The 22,370-nt window shown below is 35.3% G+C and overlaps 1 protein-coding gene across 7 annotated transcripts in view; it reads right to left on the bottom strand.

Annotated features, from left to right (window-relative positions):
• The window catches only part of LOC126757304 (myc box-dependent-interacting protein 1), a 104,474-nt gene that overhangs the window by 12,829 nt on the left and 69,275 nt on the right, over positions 1-22,370 (bottom strand). For all 7 annotated transcript variants that reach the window (XR_007666721.1, XM_050471101.1, XM_050471095.1 and 4 more), the window contains exons 2-5: positions 1,012-1,147; positions 745-935; positions 568-672; positions 324-494 (exon numbers count right to left, since the gene is read on the bottom strand). Coding sequence is in view for 6 of the 7 variants with exons in the window: in XM_050471101.1 (XP_050327058.1) it covers positions 324-494; positions 568-672; positions 745-935; positions 1,012-1,147 (603 nt within the window). In the remaining variant the exon portion in view is untranslated. The remainder of the gene's footprint in view (positions 1-323; positions 495-567; positions 673-744; positions 936-1,011; positions 1,148-22,370) is intronic.

Below are 22,370 nucleotides of genomic sequence, written 5' to 3'. Positions count from 1 at the left end.
TTTTTTTAAATTAAATTTTTTTCAATAAATGTAAAAAAAAATATATTTTTTTAATTAATTTTTTTTTTAATTTTAGTTTAGTTTTTTATTTTATTCTCTTTTTAATTTTTTTAATATTTTTTTTTTTAATTTTTTTGTTTAGATAAATAAAATATATACATACATATCTTTTTTTATTTTATTTCTTTTTTTATTTTATTTTTTTATACATTTTTTTTTAATTTTTTTTATATTTTATTTTTATATTTTGTTTTTAATATTTTTTTTTTAATTTTCGTTTTTTTTTTTTACATTTTATTTTTTTTATATAATAAAAAGCGCACCTTAGCCGTTTCATTGTGAAACACTTGTTCCGTTGCAAAGAGCGTCTGCAAGTTGGTGACCAAAAACAATATTCTTGAGTCATATAAGGCGGGCAACTCATCATGCAACTCGGTATTGAGAATTTCATAGGTGCGACGAGCTTCCTCTAGCTGCTCGCGTCCTTTCGTGAGCTTTAGTTTTCAATAAGCGAAAAAATAATTATAATTATATCGAGAAATTTTATCACAACAACACAAAACTTACCTTGACATCATCCTTGCGCTTGTTAGCATTGGCCTGAAGACTTTGGAATGAATGGCGTTGGCCATCATAGTCAATCAGCTTTCTATTGCGTTTATCCACTTTTTTCTATAAAATACATACATTTTTTACATACATTTTTTGTTAACTTTTCATTCATTTGCATTAAATTTAGCTCACTTTCATTTCCGGAAATTGCCCAGTGTATGTATTCAACGGAATCAATACTTGATCTGCCAATTTATGGGCGAAGTCTTGCCAAAGACTTTCGGCAGCGCCGGTCTGTGCCTGCAATGCATCATAGCCGACCCAGTGCGGTTCATAGATTTCGGAAATGGCATCCATCAGCGACTTGGAAGCGGTTTGAGCGGCTTTATAAAAGACAAAGAAGTGGTTATTTACTAAATATATCGTTCAATATTGGCAATTATATTTCGCAGCACTCACCACGAATACATCTGATGTAGTTGTTGAACTCCTTTTGTAATCTGTTGGCATTAGTTTGTTGGCGATTGAAGTTATTTAAATGATCGTCGAAAATATCATCGGCAGTCCGGTCGACTTTGCCCAAATTTTGCAAAATCTGTAAGACAATTAAGGAACGAAGCATATAAGTATAAGTATGTGAAATATATTATATTATATTTTTTGAAATAATAAATAATAAAATTGTTGGTTCTAAATATAATATTATTAGAAATTAAGTGACGTTTTAGATATCTTTTTATAATAAGCTCAAATATACTCTTAACTAAGTATTACAATTTAACCATTAATTATGCTTAATTTACCATACAATTAACTATGTAATTAATAATAATAAGTTTTTACAAAACTCCTTAAGGCATCGTGTGTGGGCAGGGAAGAGAATATTAAATGAGAAAATTAGAAGTTTTTAGAATAAGTGACAGTCAACTAAAATCTCGTTGTTAAGGGTTTATATACAGTTAGAATTTCAAAAAAATCGATTGTTTTGATTTTATTTTCTTTAGTACATATATTTAAGGTGAATATTTTCGAAGTTACACGCAAATTTGAAAAGACGTTTCAGACCAAAATTTTGGTCAAAAATCTTTTTGTTTTTAAACTGCCAAAAATTTTGTTTTGCTTTTTTCTCCGTTTAATTACTAGAATTAACATTACTTTAACAGAATCTGTTTGCTTTTTTAATTTCAGTGGATCCAGTTCAGAGATATAGTGGTAACCGCAAAACTGTTTTTTTTTTTAAGAAGAGCTCCCGGAGAACAGCTGCAGTTTCTTCCCAAATAAATACTAAGGCTTAAAATACAGTTAAAAAATGCCATAATATGTGTACAAACTTTTGGATCAATAAATTTAAAAGTTTTCTCAGAAAAAATTTTGGAAAACTCGCTTTTAATCCTTTCCGTTATTTGACCAAAGTATTAATCATTACTAGAACAATTTTTTCATTAAAGCAGACTTTTCCATTAAAGTAGATAATTTAGTAGATGACTTAATTAAGTGCTGCTTGAACGGTTTGATATAACAGAAGCATTTGTGTGTTATTCCCATAGTTCAACTCTTATAACAGTATTGCTTAATAACTGTTTCGGCAAATGAATAATTTAATATTAATAATCATAAGTCAATTAACAGTTCCCATAAAGTCGGCAATTTACTAATTGACTCAATTAAGAGCTATTTGAAACGTCTGTTATAACATACAATATTTCTTCTGTTTGTTGTAAAAATGTCTAACTATGACTAGCTATCAAAAGACATAAGTAAGTACCTAGAAGGGATTAATACATGAAAAAAATGTATTGGGAAAGTCGGGATGAAGACTGTTAAAATATGTATGTATGTAGATGTTTACTGGTTGAAAATAAGTTAAATTTTACAACTAATCTTTTAAAGTTATAGTAAACAAAATAGATCTATTGAGTTTATGAGCAGCTTAGAACTTATTCCAGCACAACCGACAATTTTTGTTTTTATTGCAACTCTTTAGTTTACTTACAATCGTAGTAGTGAGCTGACAACGGAAATTTTCGCTATGAAATTAGATGCCCAATAGCTTTTGATTGCTTACAAACTCAGAGGTAATATGAGTAGCCACTTTATGGTGGAAATTTTTCTCAAGATTTCAAATTGTAAACTAATGCGCCGATTTTTTCTTCACAATATATCTAATTTTTGTTGTATTTAGCTGAAGAATCGAATTTTCGCCATTTATTTATGCGCAAAGAATATTGTTTATTTTTGTTGCGCACCATTTTTGTCGATTTGTAGGGCGTTTGCAGTGTTTGTTGGTATTATTCACACTTACGCAGATGCAATAACATACTTCTATTTACTTAAATTAAACAAATATACATACAGACAAGTGTGTACTAAGAATAAATAAATAATGCACTAAACTGCAATGGAGTGTTGGCCATGACTTTCATATATATGTATATCTAGCAGATATTTATTTACTTTGCACTGCTACATTTTATTATTATTATTATGGCGCGTATATTTCATATTTTTATGCATGGGTGTTCGTACAGTCGTGGAAAGAATAATAGATCCACTCGTAGGTAAGGACTTATTCTGATACTTTGCCGGAAACAAAGTTTAGCTATCGAAGCTATGTGATAAAAAGAGAAAATAAATTGAAATTTCATTCGTTATTTTGATGTAATTTTTTTTTTTCAGCTAGCGTTTTACAAAAAAAAAACCTAAACTCCTGAGATAATGAGCAAAGGAATGGGAAGGCTTTATTTACAATTTCTATGCAAATAAATAAATAAATTCATTTCTTTTTGACGTAATTTGTCAAAGTTTGGTCTTTAACATTCTTGGAAACTTTCAAACGTAAACATTGAAAAAGTGAAGAGAGTTTCGCTGAAAATCATACAGTTAGTTTTGGAAATATAGTAAAGCGCTAAAGAACTCAGCTAACTGCATCATTTGGTTGTTAAAGCCTCTTTCGGAAAGATTACAAACAAAATTGCGGAATTTTTTGAAGAACTAACAATGAGTCTTCCAACGAAACGAAAATATTATTATCGGCCGTCTTATTCGCCAGCTTACGGAATATACAAAGTGTGTTCCAAAGTAAACAGGACTTTTTGAATCTAGCACCCCCTGGTGGCGCCATCTATATGTCGACTGGTGCGTTAGAATCTGCTATCTTTATCGATTGTCCAGCGAGAATTTCATGACATTTCATCGATTGGAAGTGAAGTTATTGCTTTTTAAGTGTCAGTATGTTTGTGTTATCGATGCGAAAATGAGCTCCGAACAAAGAGCCAACATTAACTTTTGTTTTAAAATTCGTAAAACTTTTACCGAAACGTTTCAATTGATGAAACAAGTTTATGGCGATGATTGCCTATCCCGTAGCAGAGTGGACGAGTGGTTTCAGCGTTTTCAAAGTGGTCGTGAGGACATAAATGACATGTGGGCCGATCAAAATCCGTGATCACCGGAAATTCTATCAAAACTGTGCGTGAATTCATCAAATATCAACCGAAATCATCGTTGAAATTCTCGGCAGAGTTTTCAGAATTATTATATGCCAGATTTTAGTATAGCTTTCAAACCACAAAATGCAGTTATCAACTGAGAAAAGGTATCAATTATGCTATGTGAATATTTTTGCTTCCAAAGCTTTCCACACTTTTTAATATAAATAATTCCATTAAATAATAATCAAGTTACTGTAAGCACCAATGTTAATTATTTATTTTTTCTTATACACTATGCATATATGTACATAATGTATATACTTTAGCACAAACTATTCGCAACATTTTTCCCAACACTGTATGCACATATGCTCCCATAAACAATTTACGATTGTTTTGTTTTCATTTCTATTTTTTTTATTTAAATGTCTGTAATTTGAGCAACTCAACGTGCACGCTTTTGTAAATTTGATAAATTGCTTACAAACAAAGCGTGGAGTTTCGAATATGAAGCTGACGAGCGAGTTTAAGTGAATGAGTGGGCAAAATGAACTTACGCGCTACAGGTGTACAACGGCAAGCGAAGTTTAGTGAACGTGAATTCATTGCAAGTGCGAGTTCGAGTTCAGACGGAAATACAAATACATACATACATACATATATATAGTGCCATTTATGCACTTCACCTTGACATTGCCGCGTCATAATTTTGCAAACTTCATATGAAGGAAGCATACATATGGAGATGCAACTGTGTGTAAGGCTAAATGGAAACACAAAAGGTAGTAGCGGTTTTGAATTATACGTTTTTGAGCATGCATAAAACTTGAGACGTTTTGTTAGGCTTTAAATAACGAGAAATTGCCTTTCTTTCTTTTCAATAAAGCTTCAAATGGGTCTTTTAGGAATGGTGATAGTAGTTTCTGAAGAAAGTTATTCTGTTGCCAAGATCCGGCATAGAGGAAAGAATAATTATTCTGATTATAATCGATGTTATCATGAAGCAGAAAGAGAGTTTCAATGAGCGACAAACTCTCAGCTTTTTGCCTATTAACCAAATGTGTTTACTATGATAAGCAAACCTAGCTGCGGTATTCCATTTAAATTGATCAAAATTTATAAAAGAAGGACTGGTTTCGGTTTCATATTAAGCTTTTGGGTACCTGTATAGCAACCGAATATATGCAAGTGAGTAAGTAAGGAGCTACTTCTTCTCATTTCTAATTCTATACACAGATGACCTTAGCCACTACATCTAGTCGTATGTCATGAATAGCACGTTCAATATTCTTCTCAAGCTTGAAGAGAGTCTGGTTTATTGTTTAAGACCAATGACTTCAAATTACCCCATTATGTAGTCTAATGATGTCAAATCACAACTTCTTGGAGGCCATTCAAAGTCACAATTTCTTGAAATAATCGAATCTGCAAACATTTCTCGCAATTATTCGGTTATTGTAAGTGCTGTATGGCACGTAGCCTCGCCTTGTTGGCACCAGATGTTACCAAGAACAACCTCTTTCAATTCCATTATAAAAAGTTGGTTATCATCGTTGTATACCGCTCTCCATTGACATGAACGGTGTCACCAGCTTCATTCGAAAGAACTGCGGACCGATTATTCCACCAGACCAAAAACCACATCAAACTGTCAATTTCGGTGCATGTAATGGTTGTTCATGAATAATTTGTGGTTTTTCCACACACCAGAATCGAAAGTTCTGTTTATTTACTGCACCACTCAGATGAAAGTGAGTGTCATCGAAGAAGATGATTTTCTTAAAAAAATCGTTATCGTTTTCAAGTTGTTCCAAGGCAAAATCGGCAAATTCGCGTCGTTTACCGTGGTTCAATGGCTTCAGTTGTTGAGTGAGAATAATTTTATACGGATGCAAGTTCAAATCGTTTCTCAAAATCCGACAGGTTGTGGTGTGAGTTATAATATTTTCTTTACTTCGAGCGGTTCTTTGTCTTATTGGCACTTGAACATTATGCAAAGGAAATGTAAGCTGGAAATGTTCAACAAATCGAAGAATAGCGAGCATAGGTGAACAATTATTACGACCATAAAATGGCAAAAGCGCACGAAAAGTAGCAAGAGAACGATTATTTTGATAATAAAATTTCAATAATTTGTATACGTTGTTCTTGCGTTTATCTTTCCATGATGAAATTGTAAACATTACTGAATACAATAAAAAAATCTACAGACCATGAAATATCAAAAATGGCCGAAACGACACTTAGAAATCATATTATCCCTATTGAAAAACCCATTATTAATATATAGATACTTAGTATTTCATACAAATCCATAAATGCCTATACACATGAAATAGGTTGCTCATACGACATGTTGTCTCTTGTTAACGGCGAACTTAAAAAGAGCGATAGAAGATATATAAAATTTCCCTATTTTATTGAAAAAGTGATAAGTTACAATCTCTTTATTTTTTTTTTTGTAAAATTGTTACACAACAACAACAAAAAATATATTTTTAATTTATTATTAGATGAAAATAATCTGGCAAGTAACTGTTACAAGTACCGCCCACGTTCTCAACGAATTGCGTTAATTTTAGGCGTCAGTTTGCTGGCGCTGTCTACCAATCCAGTTTTATTTATTGCATATATGCATTAATTTTATTTATGTACTATTTACTTCAATAAAACCAAGAGTTTTATTGCATCAGAAAATCCTACGCAATGCAAGGTCGTTTGGCAAACAAGAATGACAATACGGTGCTACAGCGTTTAATTTTCGTTTAGTATTTGTTGTAATGTAACGTATATTAAATTTTGAAAAACTCTTGGCAACCACGAGCAATATATATATATGTATTTATATAAAATCTGAATAAAAATCAGTTTGGTGCTGTGAAGTTTTCAATTGTTTCAATTCTTTAAAGCAAAACAAGAAAAAACGTTAACTTCGGCTGCACCGAAGCTAATATACCCTTCACAGGTGCATTTTTTTTTAGTAACTATGTGTTCAGTTTGTATGGAAGCTATATGCTATAGTAATCCGATCTGAACGATTTTTCGGAGATTACACTGTTGCCTTAGAAAGTAATCTGTACCAAAGTGGTGAAGATACATTGTCAAATGTGAAAATTTTCCATACAAGAACTTGATTCCGATCGTTCAGTTTGTATAGCTATATGCTATAGTTAACTCATCTGAACAATTTCTTCAGAGATTACATTGTTGCCTTAGAAAATAATCTATACCAAATTTGGTGAAGATACATTGTCAAATGTGAAAGTTTTCCATACAAGAACTTGATTCCGATCGTTCAGTTTATATGGCAGCTATATGTTATAGTGGTCCGATATCGGCCGTTCCGACAAATGAGCAGCTTCTTGAAGAGAAAATGACGTTTGCAAAATTTCAAAAGGATATCTAAAAACTGAGGGACTAGTTCGTATATATACAGACGGACGGACGGACGGACGGACAGACAGACAGACGAACATGATTAAATCGACTCAGCTCAACATACTGATCATTTATATATATACTTTATAGGGTCTCCGACGCTTCTTTCTGGGTGTTACAAACATCGTGACAAACTTAATATACCCTGTTCAGGGTATAAAAAGTGGATGAAGTGGATGAAGTAGCATGTAGGTTGACGCGAGAAACAGTGGCAGCAGCTATAGAATTTCGTAGAGGGATAGCTGTCAAATCAGCTCTCAAAGTAAACACTTGTATTTACGAACTGTGATTTCGAAAATCACCATAAAATGATATATAGCAAAAGATCGAAAAAATTTGTGGAACTTTATTTTCAAAACTTTCGTTTTTTGCGGCGAACTTACATTTACATTTTTACCTAATAAGTATTTAAAAAACAAAATTCTGGTATTACGAATCCGAGCAATTCTGAAAAGACTCTTTAGGCTTCCTTGTAATCAGAAAAGTTTTATTACTTAATTCTTTTTCAATATTAAGCGTTTAGGCGCTCAGTGATTGTTGTTGATGTAACAGTTATCTAGACTCTTTTTGGGTAACAAGGTGCAAGATAATCGTCATGGAAATCAGTTCTCTGTTTCGGAGTGGTCGGATCATAGAGAAAAAGTGTTAGGGTGAGTTGGTTTTATGGGGCATGCAAAGAGATGGTGAGTCATGTAGGGATTCATTGATGAAAAGCAAAGATTTGTTATGTTGAGATCGATTCTGGATAAGTACGAGTTTAACCCGCTATAGAATGCAGTACGAAGCTGCGTACATTTGCGAGACAACTCGAGCCGCTATTGGTGGTTGTTGAACTGTTTACTCTCTTTTCCAGTACTCTCTATCCTAGTAAATGGCGTCATTAGAGTCCAACTATAATAATGATATTAATAGTGTAGCGTAGCGCAGAAACTTGGTTCTAATGGTAACTCTTGTGAAATAATCACTTTTTTTGGAAAGGACTTTTGTTGGTGGCAAGACAAGATCGATTATGATGGACACCTGCACACTATAATTTCAGTCTATTTGAAATATATATAAAAAATAAGCGTTAAATAATTTTTTAGGGTACTTGTGGGGACTTGTTCAAATACATTGTGACAAAAAAGTACCCGGAAATTGTAAATAAAACGCAAATTATTTAATTATTCATCAATATTTATTTTATCGCCTTGAAAGTAGTCCCCACCAGATGTAATACACTTATGCCAACGATATTTCCAGTTTTTGAAACACTTTTCATAAGCACTTTGTGGGATGGTTTTATCTCTTCGATCGACTGAAAACGGGTTCCACGGAGCGGCTATTTCAGTTTGGGCAAGAAGAAAAAATCACACGGAGCCAAATCTGGTGAATACGGTGGTTGATCGATAGTATTTATAACGTTTTTGATGTTTCAAATGGGAGATATCTTTTCAGACCCTAAATCTTTCCTACTTCAATAATTTTAAAATAACGTCTGAAAAATGTGTATAAGAGACCTCAGAATGTCAGCGGTTTGTATAAATAAAATAATGGGTTGTCAAAAAAGTCTTGCGGTATTTTTATTGAATTATTTTTTTTTTTTTTATTGAAATTGAAATGAATTTTTGATGACTCATGCCCAGCTCTTGACCGATGCTACGGCTGCTACTATGCCGGTCTCTTTCGACCAATTCAGCGATTTTATCGCAATTTTCGACGACAGGCCTTCCGGAGCGTGGTGCATCTTCGACCACCTCTACACCAGAACGAAAATGTTGAAACCATCGTTGTGCGGTGGAAATGGAAACTGTATCGGGTCCATAAACTGCACAAATTTTATTGGCGGCTTGAGATGCATTTTTGCCTTTATCGTAGTAGGACTGTAAAATATGCCGTATTTTCTCTTTATTTTGCTCCATGTTTGCGACGCTATAACTCACGAACGACTGAAAAGAAACGACAATCAATCAAACACGTGTTAGCGCGTGAAATGAGCTTTCCCAAAAGGTATAGCATGACCCGATGCGATGAATAAAACTAGAACTACGCGCTTTCAGCGTCAACTAGCGAAAATACCGCAAGACTTTTTTGACAACCTATTATAAAAAATTTACCAAAAACATACAAGTACACGCATAAAAAATATATTTATACATAAGTATAAACTATAAATATAAAAAATATGCAAAATACTGCATCCTAAATTTATGAAAAATATATTCAATAATTTTGTAACAAAAAATCGGTTAAAAACGCAAGCAATGCTTCAAATATAAGAAACAAATTAACCACAACTAATTTGCCTTATCACGCAAAATCCAGCATTTTTTTATATACTATTTTCACATAAAAAAAGTAAATATATATATACATAAATGTAAATGTTGGTGCGTGTGTATGGTAGTTGTAAGCGTAAACTCATGTTAGTCGCTTGGCTGGGCTGTCGGCATGATTTGTACTTCTTTCTAGTACTTTTGCTTTTGCTCGGCCACACTCACTTGTGCTCACGGCTGCTCCCGGCGTTCGGCCTCTTTTAGACTAGCTAGTCTTTAGTTAAACGACGACATGTTTTCAAGCATTTTCCTTTTAGCACAAAACTCACATCTCATCGCTCTTTTTTTGCTGCTTTTTATTTATAAAGCTTTGTGGTCTTTAGACAACACGCGCGCATATTTTTAGCTGAGATGTGCTATAGTACATACATACATATGCAGATGAGTTGCTAAGATTTGCATATTGAATATTTCTCTGGCGAAATTCGAAGTTTGTAATTTTCTTTTGTTTTAGAATTTTATAGAAAATATTTGCTTTTGAGGCATTGATTAATAGTAGGCAATTTGTATTGAATTTATATTTATTTTGTTTAATAATTAAGTGAGGTTAGATGCACAATTTCTAAGTAAAGAACAATTAAGGTAGCTTTGAGTATAATTTTCGTTTTTTTTTAATTGTTATATTGATAGAAATACTGCTCGATCGTATCGAAAGGACCAGCCGTAAGGCAGCAGTTCTTCACCGTTTAATAGCACAATTTGTGGCTCAATTAGCCTACGACAGTTCAATTAAATTTTACGAAGAAAAGAAAGGCACAAAAAAAGGTATTTGAAGTATTGCAGATGCTTGGTAAAGGATGCTCAGAAGAAATTTATATTATACCTTACAGACAGCCAGTTTAATGAGCCGTTTAGCAATTCTGGACTTGAAGATATTTTGCTAATTGACTACATTAAGAGACTGTCTTAAACTCTAATTTAAAGACTTACGTAAAACTATTTTTTATCAAGAGCATTAAACAGAATTGAAATCCAACGCAGAATCACTCTTGGCAACAGCTACTACTCTGGACGGAGTAGGCAATTGAAAAGTACTACAAAATCCTTTCTCGACGAACAAAAACCAAACTCTATAAGTCACTCATTATTGCCGTAGTACTATATGGTGCGGAGGCACCGACAGTGACATCACCGGATGTGTCGGCCTTAGGAGTGTTCGAGAGAAAGATTTTGTGGAAGATTTATGGTCCATTGCGCATTGGCAAAGCGAATACCGCATTCGTTGGAACGATGAGCTGGACGAGATATTCTAAAACATTAACATAGTCCAGCGAGTCAAGAGACAGCGATTACGCTGGCTAGGTTATGTTGTCCGGATGGAAGAGAGCACTCCAGCTTTGAAAGTTTCATACCCGCGGGTGGAAGCAAAGGAGGAGGAAGACCGCCACTTCGTTGGAGAGATCAGGTGAAGAGGACTTAGCGACTGACGCGCTGTTGTTAGCTCGACAATAACCGCGTAAACAGTGGCTACCCCAGTACGGAAGATGAAGTTAAACACAAGGTGTCTACATAGTTTACAGATTTGTGCCAAATTTCTTCGAATATGTCCAGTAAGGTTGACCATTTTCATGGCAAATTCACGTTCTACGAAAAATTCACAAACTCACGTTCTACGAAAAATCATCTTCTGAGACGAGGCCCATTTCTGGCTTAATGACCTCGTTGAAAAAACAATTTATTTATATTGAAGTGAGTCAAATCATTGTATAGTTCATGAAACGCAATTGCATCCCCAAAAACTGATCATTTGGGGCGGATTGAGGTATGGCCGGCCTTATTTCTTTCAAAGTTAGGCTGGAAATGCTCTTACCATCAATAACGAGCGTTTTCACACTATGTTCACCGACTTTTCCCCCCGAAATTTGATAAAATCGATGCAGACGATCTATATGTCTTACAAGGCGGTTCGCCGGCTCATGTTTCACTTCTAAACATGGACACATTGCGTGCAAAGTTTGCCGATTCGTTAATTTTGAGAAATAGTCCAGTCAAATGACAGCAAAGAAGATGAGATTTAACGCCTCTAGGTTGCCTCGTCCTCAGTGCCTCCAGAGCACCTAGCAGCCTAGCAGTATATTGGAATTCATCTATGTGCTGGCGCTAAGTGATTTGTTGTGATTTAGGAGAGCGCACAATAGATCATAGGTCGCGGTGTAAAACTCTTTTTTATCGATCTATTTATCTAACGCTTCTAAATTATTTTTTCTGTGGATATGTTAAATGAAAGGTTTACGCCATTCAACCGCCAACTCTCGAGAGGCTCGAAGACAACATTCAGCGCCTTATAGCCGAAATTCCAGCCGAAATGCTGCACCAGGTCATCCAAAATTGGCGTAAACGGGTGCAGATATGCAAGTGAAGTCGTGGTTGCCATTTGGCCGACATTTTGTTCAAATCATAAATGGCAAAAAACTAAAACAGAACCCATTGTGCCCAAATTTGATTGCTTTATTTCATTTTAACTGTCGCTTATGCCATTCTATTGCTTTTAAACCAGTTGTTTATTCGTTTCGTCGCTCTCCAAGTTTTGACTATTAAATGCAGCTAAAAATACAATAGAATCTTCACAAAAAATTATTCTCATTTTCCCAGACAAAAAATAATAATTTTCTAAATGATCTTAAAAATGCAAAATATTATTGAAATTGAACTTTTATTAATGACCTACACCCAGACATGGGCGCATGTCGCATGCATTTAGATAAGTGGGTCAGTCTGCTATGAGCCTCAGCCACACATTTGAGCTTAATGCGAGTAATTAAACGTGTTACATTGAATGCGCTTTTCACTAAAATATTCACACAAATATCCTATACGTATCTACACACCCATGCAGTCCGGCTTGCGCTGCTTCCCCCTGCTATAAAGACACATGCAATAAAAACCTGCCCATACATATGCATAGAATCAGTTATACTTAGGTATACATATATGCGAGTCTATCTTTAAAGCACTGGCGTGAAATCTAGTATAAAGGCCGCCCCAGCGCATCTGATAATATGGCAAATGTTGGAAGTAAATTATGATGTTAATGGTGTGTGGGGCAAGGCAATGCTAAGTGGCGCTCTGCTCGATGAGACAAAAAGCCAAAAGGAAACCGCTTGGCCTTGTAATACTTTTTACATAATGACAAATGTGGTCGCTGAGAGTTCTTTTTCGGAAATAACGGCACAAATAAAGTAGGGCAATTGGCTGCTGGAAGCGTACATACACGCACGTATTCAGAAATAAACGGTCTCTGAAGGGTTTTTAATTTTTCTTTAAAAAACTTAATATAGAAATTAAAGAACGATTGAAAACAAAATTTAGAAATTCAGAAAAAGACTAGTGGATGTGAAGGTTATTAATTTATAGAAAATTAGACGAAAATTCGAGGGAAGCGAATCGAACACACAACTGGTATAAATAGAGTGGATTGGTGATATAGTCAAATAAAAAGCCGTTTATCTTCTTTAATGAGGTATTCAGATACTAGAAAGAGAGTTAATGTTCAATTGGATAACTTAGTTCTTGTTTTCGTATATACATTTTTGAGATAAGACCCAGAGTTCAAGTATATTGAGCTGACAATACTTAGCGATCGGGCGAATGGCCACATAATAATTATCAGCTCATAGTATGGGCTGTCCATGATCGAATATAAATATAAATATTGGTGGGTTCTACGGATTTCTCATCATACTTGGAAGCGCCTTAAAAGTAGCTACATTCTAAATGGCTTTTTCTGGCCAATAAAATTGTTCAACGGTCGTAGCTTTCTAAATTAAAATCATATTCAATTTGTCAGTTTTAAATATTAAATTTACATTAAATGCTTAGTTAGGTAAGAATAAGAAAGAATCATTAGAAACTATTGGATATTTCAAGCGAGATACCGTAAGTGAAAGAAAAGCCTATATGGTGCCCATAGCCAGTCACAACTTTTTCCCATTTTTCTGGCAAAGCTGGAATACCATTACGGTAAAACTGTTCATCTTGTGACACTATCCAAGGATCAAGCCATTTTTGGAGGTCCTCTTGTGAGTAAAGCTGCTTCTGAGCCAGACCATGTGCCATCAAACGGAACAAATAATAATCAGACGGTGCAATATCTGAGGAATATGGTGGGTGGGGTAGGACTTCCTTTTTAAACGTTTCCGGGTAGGTTGTAACGGGTTTGGTAACGTGAGTACAAGCGTTCTTATGCACCAGAATCGCTTTTTTGTGCCTTCCATGGTATCGAGGCTATAAGAAACTTAAGAAACTTGTTTCTGAATCAATCCCTGCGCATGAAGTTTCTTTAAAATGGCTTAATGAGTGACTGTCAACTCTGAAGAAAGCTTCTCTTGAGTTTGACATGGAACATTGTAATTCACTGTCTTCGAAGATTTTTAGCCTTCCTTGACCCGGACAGTCGTTAATATCGAAATCACCGTCTTTGAAGCGACAAAACCAATCACGGCACGTTGTTTCACTTGCGGCAACACGTAACTTTTTGGAGCTCCAGATGCGCTTCAGCCGCCGATTTCTTTGACAGAAAGATGAAAATTAACACTTCCCACATATGATCATTATTAAAAAAAAAAAAATCGGAAAAATTCGCACAACCAAAAGTGTATGACACAAAAACAAAGTGCCTAATGTGATAACCCAGTTCCTTTTTCAGATGTCTAGGTTAAGTTTATCACGTTTTCGATATATCAAAATCGAACACCACTAACTGCTGAAGCCATCTATTAAGAAGCTGCGGGAACTTGGTAGCGCCCCTAATAAATCTAGAGGAGTCAAGATCAACTGATAATCAACACATCAATAGAATAAAGTAATTGATGCTTGAGAATCGACAATTAATAGTCAGAGATCTAACTGGCATCGTTGGAATATTCGAAGGATCAGTGAAAACCATTTTGAAGGATCATTTGGGCCTAAGCAAAGTGAAAGCACGATTGGTTCCAAAATCACTCAGTTTTTTTCGAAAAGCAGCGTCGCGTTAACTTCTGTGAAACAATGCTTTCCGACTACCAGGATACCATGAAACGTACTGTTACTGGCGACGAATCTTGAATCTAAACTTACGACGCGGAAACAGACGATCAATCGGCTGAAAATCGTAGCAAAGTTGAGCCGAAGCCGAAACAACCACGTCAAAGCAGGTCAAAAATCAAGGTTATGTTCATAGTTTTCTTCGATTATCCAGGTGCAGTGCACTCCGTATGCCTTCCGACTGGTCAAACTGTCAACTTGGCATACTATTTGAGTGTTATGCGTCGTTTGCGTGAAGCTATTCGTAAAAGGAGGGCGAAATTATGGGCCGACAACTCTTAGTTTTGATACCACGATGATGCACCGTCGCATACTGCATTGATTATTCGTGAGTTTTTCGCCAACTTTTCAACCAATATCGTGCCGCAACCCCCCATATTGGCCTGGTTTAGCTCCGTGACTTCTGGCTGTTCAGCAAACTGAAACGACTGCTTCGGGAACACCGTTTTGAGTCAATTGAAGACATTAACGTAAATCGCTACGCGCATTGAAAACTATGCTGGAAATTAACTTTAATAACTGGTACGAGGTTTGGAAAAAACGTTAGCAAAAGTGTATTGAGGCCAAAGAGGATTAATTTGATGGGGGTTCCTCCCCCAGAGTTAATTAAGAATTTCAAAATTATGAACAACGTCTTACTATTTTTTGCCTGTTATTGCCAAAAGCCTTAAAAAATTTACACAAAAACCCACTTAAGAGCAAATTATTCAAAATTTCTCTATGAGCATCCATATTTGTTACTTTATCTCGTACACAACTTTTACACACACGTAACCCTGATAATCAAGTCTTATCGGCATTTACCTTAACCATCTACATATGTACATACATATGTATGTTTGTATTTGTATGAGATAAGCAGGTAGAATAATATTTGGAATTCGTTTATCACGCGCATTTGTTTAAGCAGTTTTGCCACTGTAAATTAAAAAGATGAACAACAACAAGAAATAAAGTGAATTAGACGCACACAAAGGCGTCTAACTCTATAGACACACAGACCTAGATGTACCTGTAGATATGTATGGTGTGCCGAAAGAATCTCATACTATTTGGCTTAGAATATACCTAAATATATAAGTGCGCGTGTGTGTGAGTAAAATACATGTGTGTGTGTCTCTAACAATATGCAAATATTCTAGCTGTTAGTGCGGAGAGAGAAAATATAAAGAGTAGCGGTAAAAAACCTAGAAAATACCCCGAAAAAGATTACATTAACAACAGGTTGTAAAAGTTGTGAAATACAAAAGCAATTTAAATACTAAAAGCATACAGAATATTACAAACATTAGTACTTTATGCGCGAACACATCGCTCTCCATATACTAGTGTATGCATGCAGCTAGATATGAGCTTTCGAAACACTTATTCACTGTGAAAATTTTCTCAAATCTCTGCATTGACAAGTCATCAACAACTGGGCGACATCTGAGCTAAAATACGCAGACAAGCGTGCGGTTCTAACTTGGCCAAATGAGATGAGGCAATAGGCGGCATATATACATACATACAAGCATACATACACATAACTATAATCAATATGTACATTGATATATGTATTAGGTATGTACAGTGATGCGTGAATATTTTGACTGCTTAGAACAGAGAAGAGTAATGCCCAGAGGAACAGTGCTGAGCATCTCAGAATAAGATTGCTTTCGAAAACCATTTTCTATAAATGAAATAAGTGCAAGATACATACTTATGTACGTGTTGATTGTCGAAACCTGCCAGTGCTGACTGTCAAAATTGTCGCGTGTGGAAAATGAAAAAAATGGAAGCAAGAAACAAGCAGAGAAGTAAGAGTGCGGTCGGTAACGACGAATAAATAAGTGATTTTTTAACTAAGCTTTTGGGTCAAAAGTAAAAAAGTGGCGAATTAGTTATGTTCTCGTATGCCTAGAGCCTTTTTTGAAACATTTTAGATAATTAACTCCGTTTCGAATAAATTGACTCTCCAACAACTTCCAAAAATACATTTTTGTTTTCGAATTTTCAAATTTCTGAATGCTTATCTTACGCATGGACTAGTTCAGGGGAGTTGAATGCGAATAAGGTACTGGTTAGGCATAATTTATGTCATATGGGGATATTGGCCTAATTACAACAACAGTTCTTGTGTAATTACGTGAGTACCTGCCTAAGACGACGGTCTTACCTCAGGGTGCTTAAAAGCACATAAATCAAAACAATGAGTTGATTAGCGCCCCAAATAATATATGTTTTTTGCAAGTATTATTTGCTTCCAATGGGTCAGGTGGAATGGACACCTTTTCCACCATGGTCGGGTTCGAGGCTGACCTAAGACCTCTGACGTGCAGTGGATCCGGCACCTGGCCGCAGTGCAACTCCACACTGAACTGAATTTTCATTTCTACCTACTTTTAAGTTTTAACCGTGGCTGTGGCTGCCCAAAAGGTCCAAACTCAATGAGCTGATTGGAAAGAACTCCAAGGGCTAACTGCTCCCCGTGGTACCAGATTTAAGTCTCCGGTCAGAACTTGTAGCTTTTGCTACTACCAGTTAAGCACCCATCAAACTAAATGGCTGGTGACATTTGCCGCTTTAACTTTAAATGGAAGAAGGAATCTCATTCAAAGTCTATAATATCAGTTCAAGCTGAGAATTATAGCACTACTTCGGACAAGACTAGGCTGAAATTTCGAACAGACACAGTGCATATTGGATTTTAGTCGTCTCTTACGACAGACGGCGGGCAAATTGCCGGTAATCCATTTCTGAAATTTTTAAGCTCTAACCATCTTATATAGTCTAAGGGAGCAAATTTCCAAAGATCTTACCACAGTTCCAGTCTGTGGTAGCTAAATCTGGAAAATTTATGTCATTTGTTATACGGCAGGGAATATTAGATGAAGGCGATAATTTGAGTCAATAGCAAATGTCAGTTATGTCAAATGTTGCAAAACAAACAATTTCAGACCGTTCGATGGCTATGAGAAAGAGCAAAAGTGGGGAAAGTGGGTGTCATATGAATTGAATAAAAGCAAATGGAAAACCGAAAAAAACACATGTGAAAAATGATTAACAGTTTATGAAAAGGGCGAAGAGATATACACATTATTTGGCTATGACACTATTTAAGGTGTGAATTGATTGAACATTAAATCGTTAAGTGGATAAACGAAATATTCGTCACAAGTGATTATAAAGTTAACCATAAGCTCATTGACTGATAAGTAATGGTAAAGAGTTCGAAAAAATTATAAATCAGAAAAATGTGTAAGAAAGAGTCAGGCTAAAAAGATCTTGATTTTCAAAGATGTCTACTATATATAAAATTGAACACTTTGGGGGGCTTCTTTATGGAGAGAAGATTTTTATCTTAAAATCAGATAGTGGAAATATATATTCTTAAGCGGAGTGATACGATCCATCTTATATCATAATCTCTTTTAGATGACATTTAGTTATTAAGTCTATATGAAAGCATTCCTAAATGAAGCACAAATGAGGGTTCAAACATTCTTAAATCCTGAAATCATATACGGCAGCTATTGGACAATAGCCATAGTGATTTTTGCAGAACACGCATGACATTTTTCAACGTGACTGTAATACGATGGACATTAAGATCTGACCAGACAAAACTGTGTACGGTATATCCACCATTCCTAATTTCAGTGTTGATCGAAGTGACTCTCAAATCTAACTGTCAACAGCAACTGATCGGTGCAAACATCACATTTTTCGAACTAAGACAACCTACCAAGGAGCTGATAGTGTTGTTACTCCAAATGAGTAGAAACTTCTCGAAATATTCACTAAAATTTACCTTCCGTCTTCAACTGAACCGAAAGATGACAGTACTATTTTCCTAAAAATAATACTGATCATAGGCGAGTGAGTGACTTGCTTTCTGGAGCATTTGAGTGTCACAAATGAACAATACGACAAAAAAAACTTGTTCTAGAGTTTTCAAACCGTTATTTAAGGAATACACAGTATCTCATGTACATGACAAGATGACGCCTTGAAAACGTCACGTTATCTGATTAGAATTGCTATCAAGGCATATCTCTCCTGATCCAATAATATTCTTACTAGATATTTTTACACAATTATTCGTATTGCTTACAGCCGCATATTTTCTTAATTTATAAGTATTTATTGCGAATACATTTTTCGCAACACTTCGCAATATAAGAAATAACTCGCGCTGATCGTTATTGACAGCGAAAGTTCCGCGCGTTGCAGTTCAACTCAATTAAAATTCAAAAAATGCGTCTGAAAAATGTTTAGTGTTATTTTTTTCCAGTTGCGATTTATCGTTTTAATGCTTTTAATCGATCGATAATGAAATGCAAAATGTGGCCACTTAAATAATTATCGCATTTATATGTGCAGACAATTAAGAAGACAAGAGGTGAAGAAACCAAGAGACATACTTACAAATACGGATACTGCACATATGTACATACGTGCTTATGCTTAAGCATTTGTTTATGAAATATGTAAGAAAACATAATAATAAAATTTAAAAATATATAAATACAAAAAATAAAGGAAAATTAATTAATTATGCACCAAAATCACGTTTGACAACAACGCGCCGATCATTTACGTTATTGTTGGCAGTCAAAAGTGAAAGGGGTATGGCTGTCAACAGCAGAGCTTGTGTTAAGAAGAAAGTCGAAAAGGAATTTTGACTTTCAAGAAATCGCTTTGAGTTTAAGTATGACTTATGAAAAATTTCTTATAAATTATTTCCAGAATAAAACGCCAGAATACACGAAAATAGAGGAACACCTGTTCGTCTCGATCCTGTTGGGATTTGGGTAAGGCTGCCTTTACGTTTTAGCTCATTAGCTTAACAGTTTCCGATGATTCCACTGTGACCAGGCAGAGACAAGTCGAATTTGAACCAGCTTGATGATATTAGCAGTGAGATCATACACTCCTTGACTTGTTTTCCCGAAGTTTGATAGATACCGCAATGCACCTGTCAGCAATGTCCACGTTTGCTATCTGTAGAATGGCATTAAATGCCACCGTTGGTATTTGTACGGAGTACACTACAGATTTTAATCTCAATGAACACGTTATAAGGAATGTGACCTTAACGAATTAGCGACTGTGACTTCACTGAGCGTATTCCACCAGCCAAATATACCAGTGATCGCTAACTTTCCACCGAATTTTGGAAATTTTACTTCGAGCTCCTCGCTGAAGATCTTAGCACTAATTTTTTAACGTGCTTGGGACTTCATAAATAGATAATCCGGATTATAATATACCTAAATGATTGAGAATAACGAAAGCTTCCAGCTCTACAAAGTACTTAAATTATGTTTCTTTAAAACAGCGTTTTAGTTTTACATTTAATTGTAGATAAAATGCAAGGGTGTTTCATTCACTGCTTTAAATAATCACTAACTCTATTTTATTATTCCCTGAAAAGCTTTGAGCCTTCATGAAAGCTCTCGACCAAGACGCAAAGCACTAAAATGGCAAAGACTAATATCCACGGAAGCGCGGCAGTCGGTAGCTTTCAATTTCTAATAACAAAGTAACAACTCAATTAGGTCTAACATAGACTCAGTAAGTTAATATTTTCCAGTTTTACCGAGAGCATCAATATGCTGTTGCTGTCATTTGAACAACGTCACTCCATATATCTTTCTAGCTCTCTTTTCCATAAATACCATAAGATCATTCATTTTAATACCAAAGTAACACATAATATTCAAACGATTAATTGAATACAGACAGTTTTCCGCTTAATCAAGAAATAACGGCGTGAGGCAAACTACAGACATACCTACCATATGTTTCTTTATTTGTGTTCATCGAACGCCTTCATTGTTTTTATGAAAGAGACGTAAACGGTAATTTTGTTTGGAATTGGAAACTGTGTGTTAGTTCAGTTGGCTTTTCTAATAAATAATACTAAAACATTATGTAAATCGCCGGCCCACCATTTAGTAGTCATTTGACTTGAAACTAGCTCGTGTTTAAAAGATCAACAACAATTGTTGTAGGCGACTGTGACGTGGGTGTTGGACGGTGGTGTCAAGCAAGACGAGGAAAGTATATTAACTAGCTGTAAACGACAGACATTTAGTTTGTCATGTTTTTTCCTAGTTTGTGTTATGTAAAAAAGCAAGCCTAATAAGGTTATTCGAAGTGCTAAAAGTAGGTTCAAAACTATGTATATATGGCCACCAGCTTAGTACTTTTTGAACCAACGAAGTGATGACTAATAGATCATTACTTTTTTCTTATACCGTCAATCCGGTATATTCAAGTCGCAAAATGGTGAGAATTTACCGAAGTACTCCTGTTTGTCTGGTGTAGACAACTTGATCTTTGAAGGCTTGAATATTAAGCATCCAAGATCATGTCCACAAAACTCGGCATTATTTCTAAACTCAACCCATCCTTCTTCATCTATTAAAGTAAAAGTTAAAGGAGGATTGTGGTTTAAATTTTGTACTTCACTTAAGACTTGTCATTTAAATATTGATCATACCACATACTAGCCACCAATTCTCCATTCTTATCACTACAACCTATCATCCATGGTAAATAGTAAAATGGCTGTGTAGCAGGTGGAATGAAAAGTTCGCTTATACCCACACACACATCAAAAAAGTTCAAATATTTGGGTATGCGAAAGATCTGTGCAAAGTGGATTCCGCGCGAGCTCATAATCCGCCGTGTCGCAAGTCAGTGAAAACGATATAAAAATTTCATGATTTGAACTTGAAATTGCTTCCACCATCCATCCATTCCATCTTCAAATCTGGCTCCCAGTGACTACTTCCTGTTCTGACATTAAGAGAATGTTCGCTGGAAAGCAATTTAACAATAATGTAGAGGTAACGCAAAAACCAAAGACTTAAGGCATATGGTACTGAATTTTTTTTTTTATTGATAATCGATATATCGCCTTCGAAGATATCAAAAAACTTTGTTTTCTAACGGGCAATCCAAGTAGAGGTACTTTTTTCAATAGCCTGTTATGTTACTTTTGTTCAGTATTGTTTGGCATTTCATCATGGAGAGACTGAACAACGTTTACAAATCCTTCAACTTTAAGAAAATTCACGTTCTGTAAAGAATATGTTTTGCGCACTTTCCTCAACTTATGGTCAACATAATCGACCTACTAATCACACTATCACCCATCTTGAGACCCAACATTCATTATTGGATGTTCGACCACGTCCAGCACGCAGTGAAAAAAATAAAGTAGTCGTACCTGTCGGTGTACGCGAAGACCGTGGGCAGTCGATTCGGCGCTGTTGGCAGTAACTCGAACTGACGTATGGCAGGACTCTGCGCATTTTACGTCGAGACCTTAAATTAAAAGCGTAACAAAATACAGCTTGTGCAAGAACTGTAGTCGCTCGACCTTCCCAAGCGACATCATTTTGCTCTAGGGGCTTTTGAAAAGTTCCAAGAAGATTCCTCGTTTTCGAGCCAAAATTTGTTCAGCGATGAGGCCCATTTCTGGCTTAATAAACAAGCAAAATTGCCGCATTCGGAACAAAAAGCAATCTAAAGAGATTAAAGAGCTGTCATTTCATCCAGTAAAAACAACGGTTTGGTGTGGTTTGAGTGCGGGTGGAATCGTCGGTCCATATTAATT

This window comes from Bactrocera neohumeralis, chromosome 4 (genome assembly GCF_024586455.1).
Source record: "Bactrocera neohumeralis isolate Rockhampton chromosome 4, APGP_CSIRO_Bneo_wtdbg2-racon-allhic-juicebox.fasta_v2, whole genome shotgun sequence".
NCBI classification, from domain to species: Eukaryota; Metazoa; Arthropoda; class Insecta; order Diptera; family Tephritidae; genus Bactrocera; species Bactrocera neohumeralis.
Note: the sequence above shows the minus strand (reverse complement) of the source record. Positions and strands in the feature narration are given on the sequence as shown.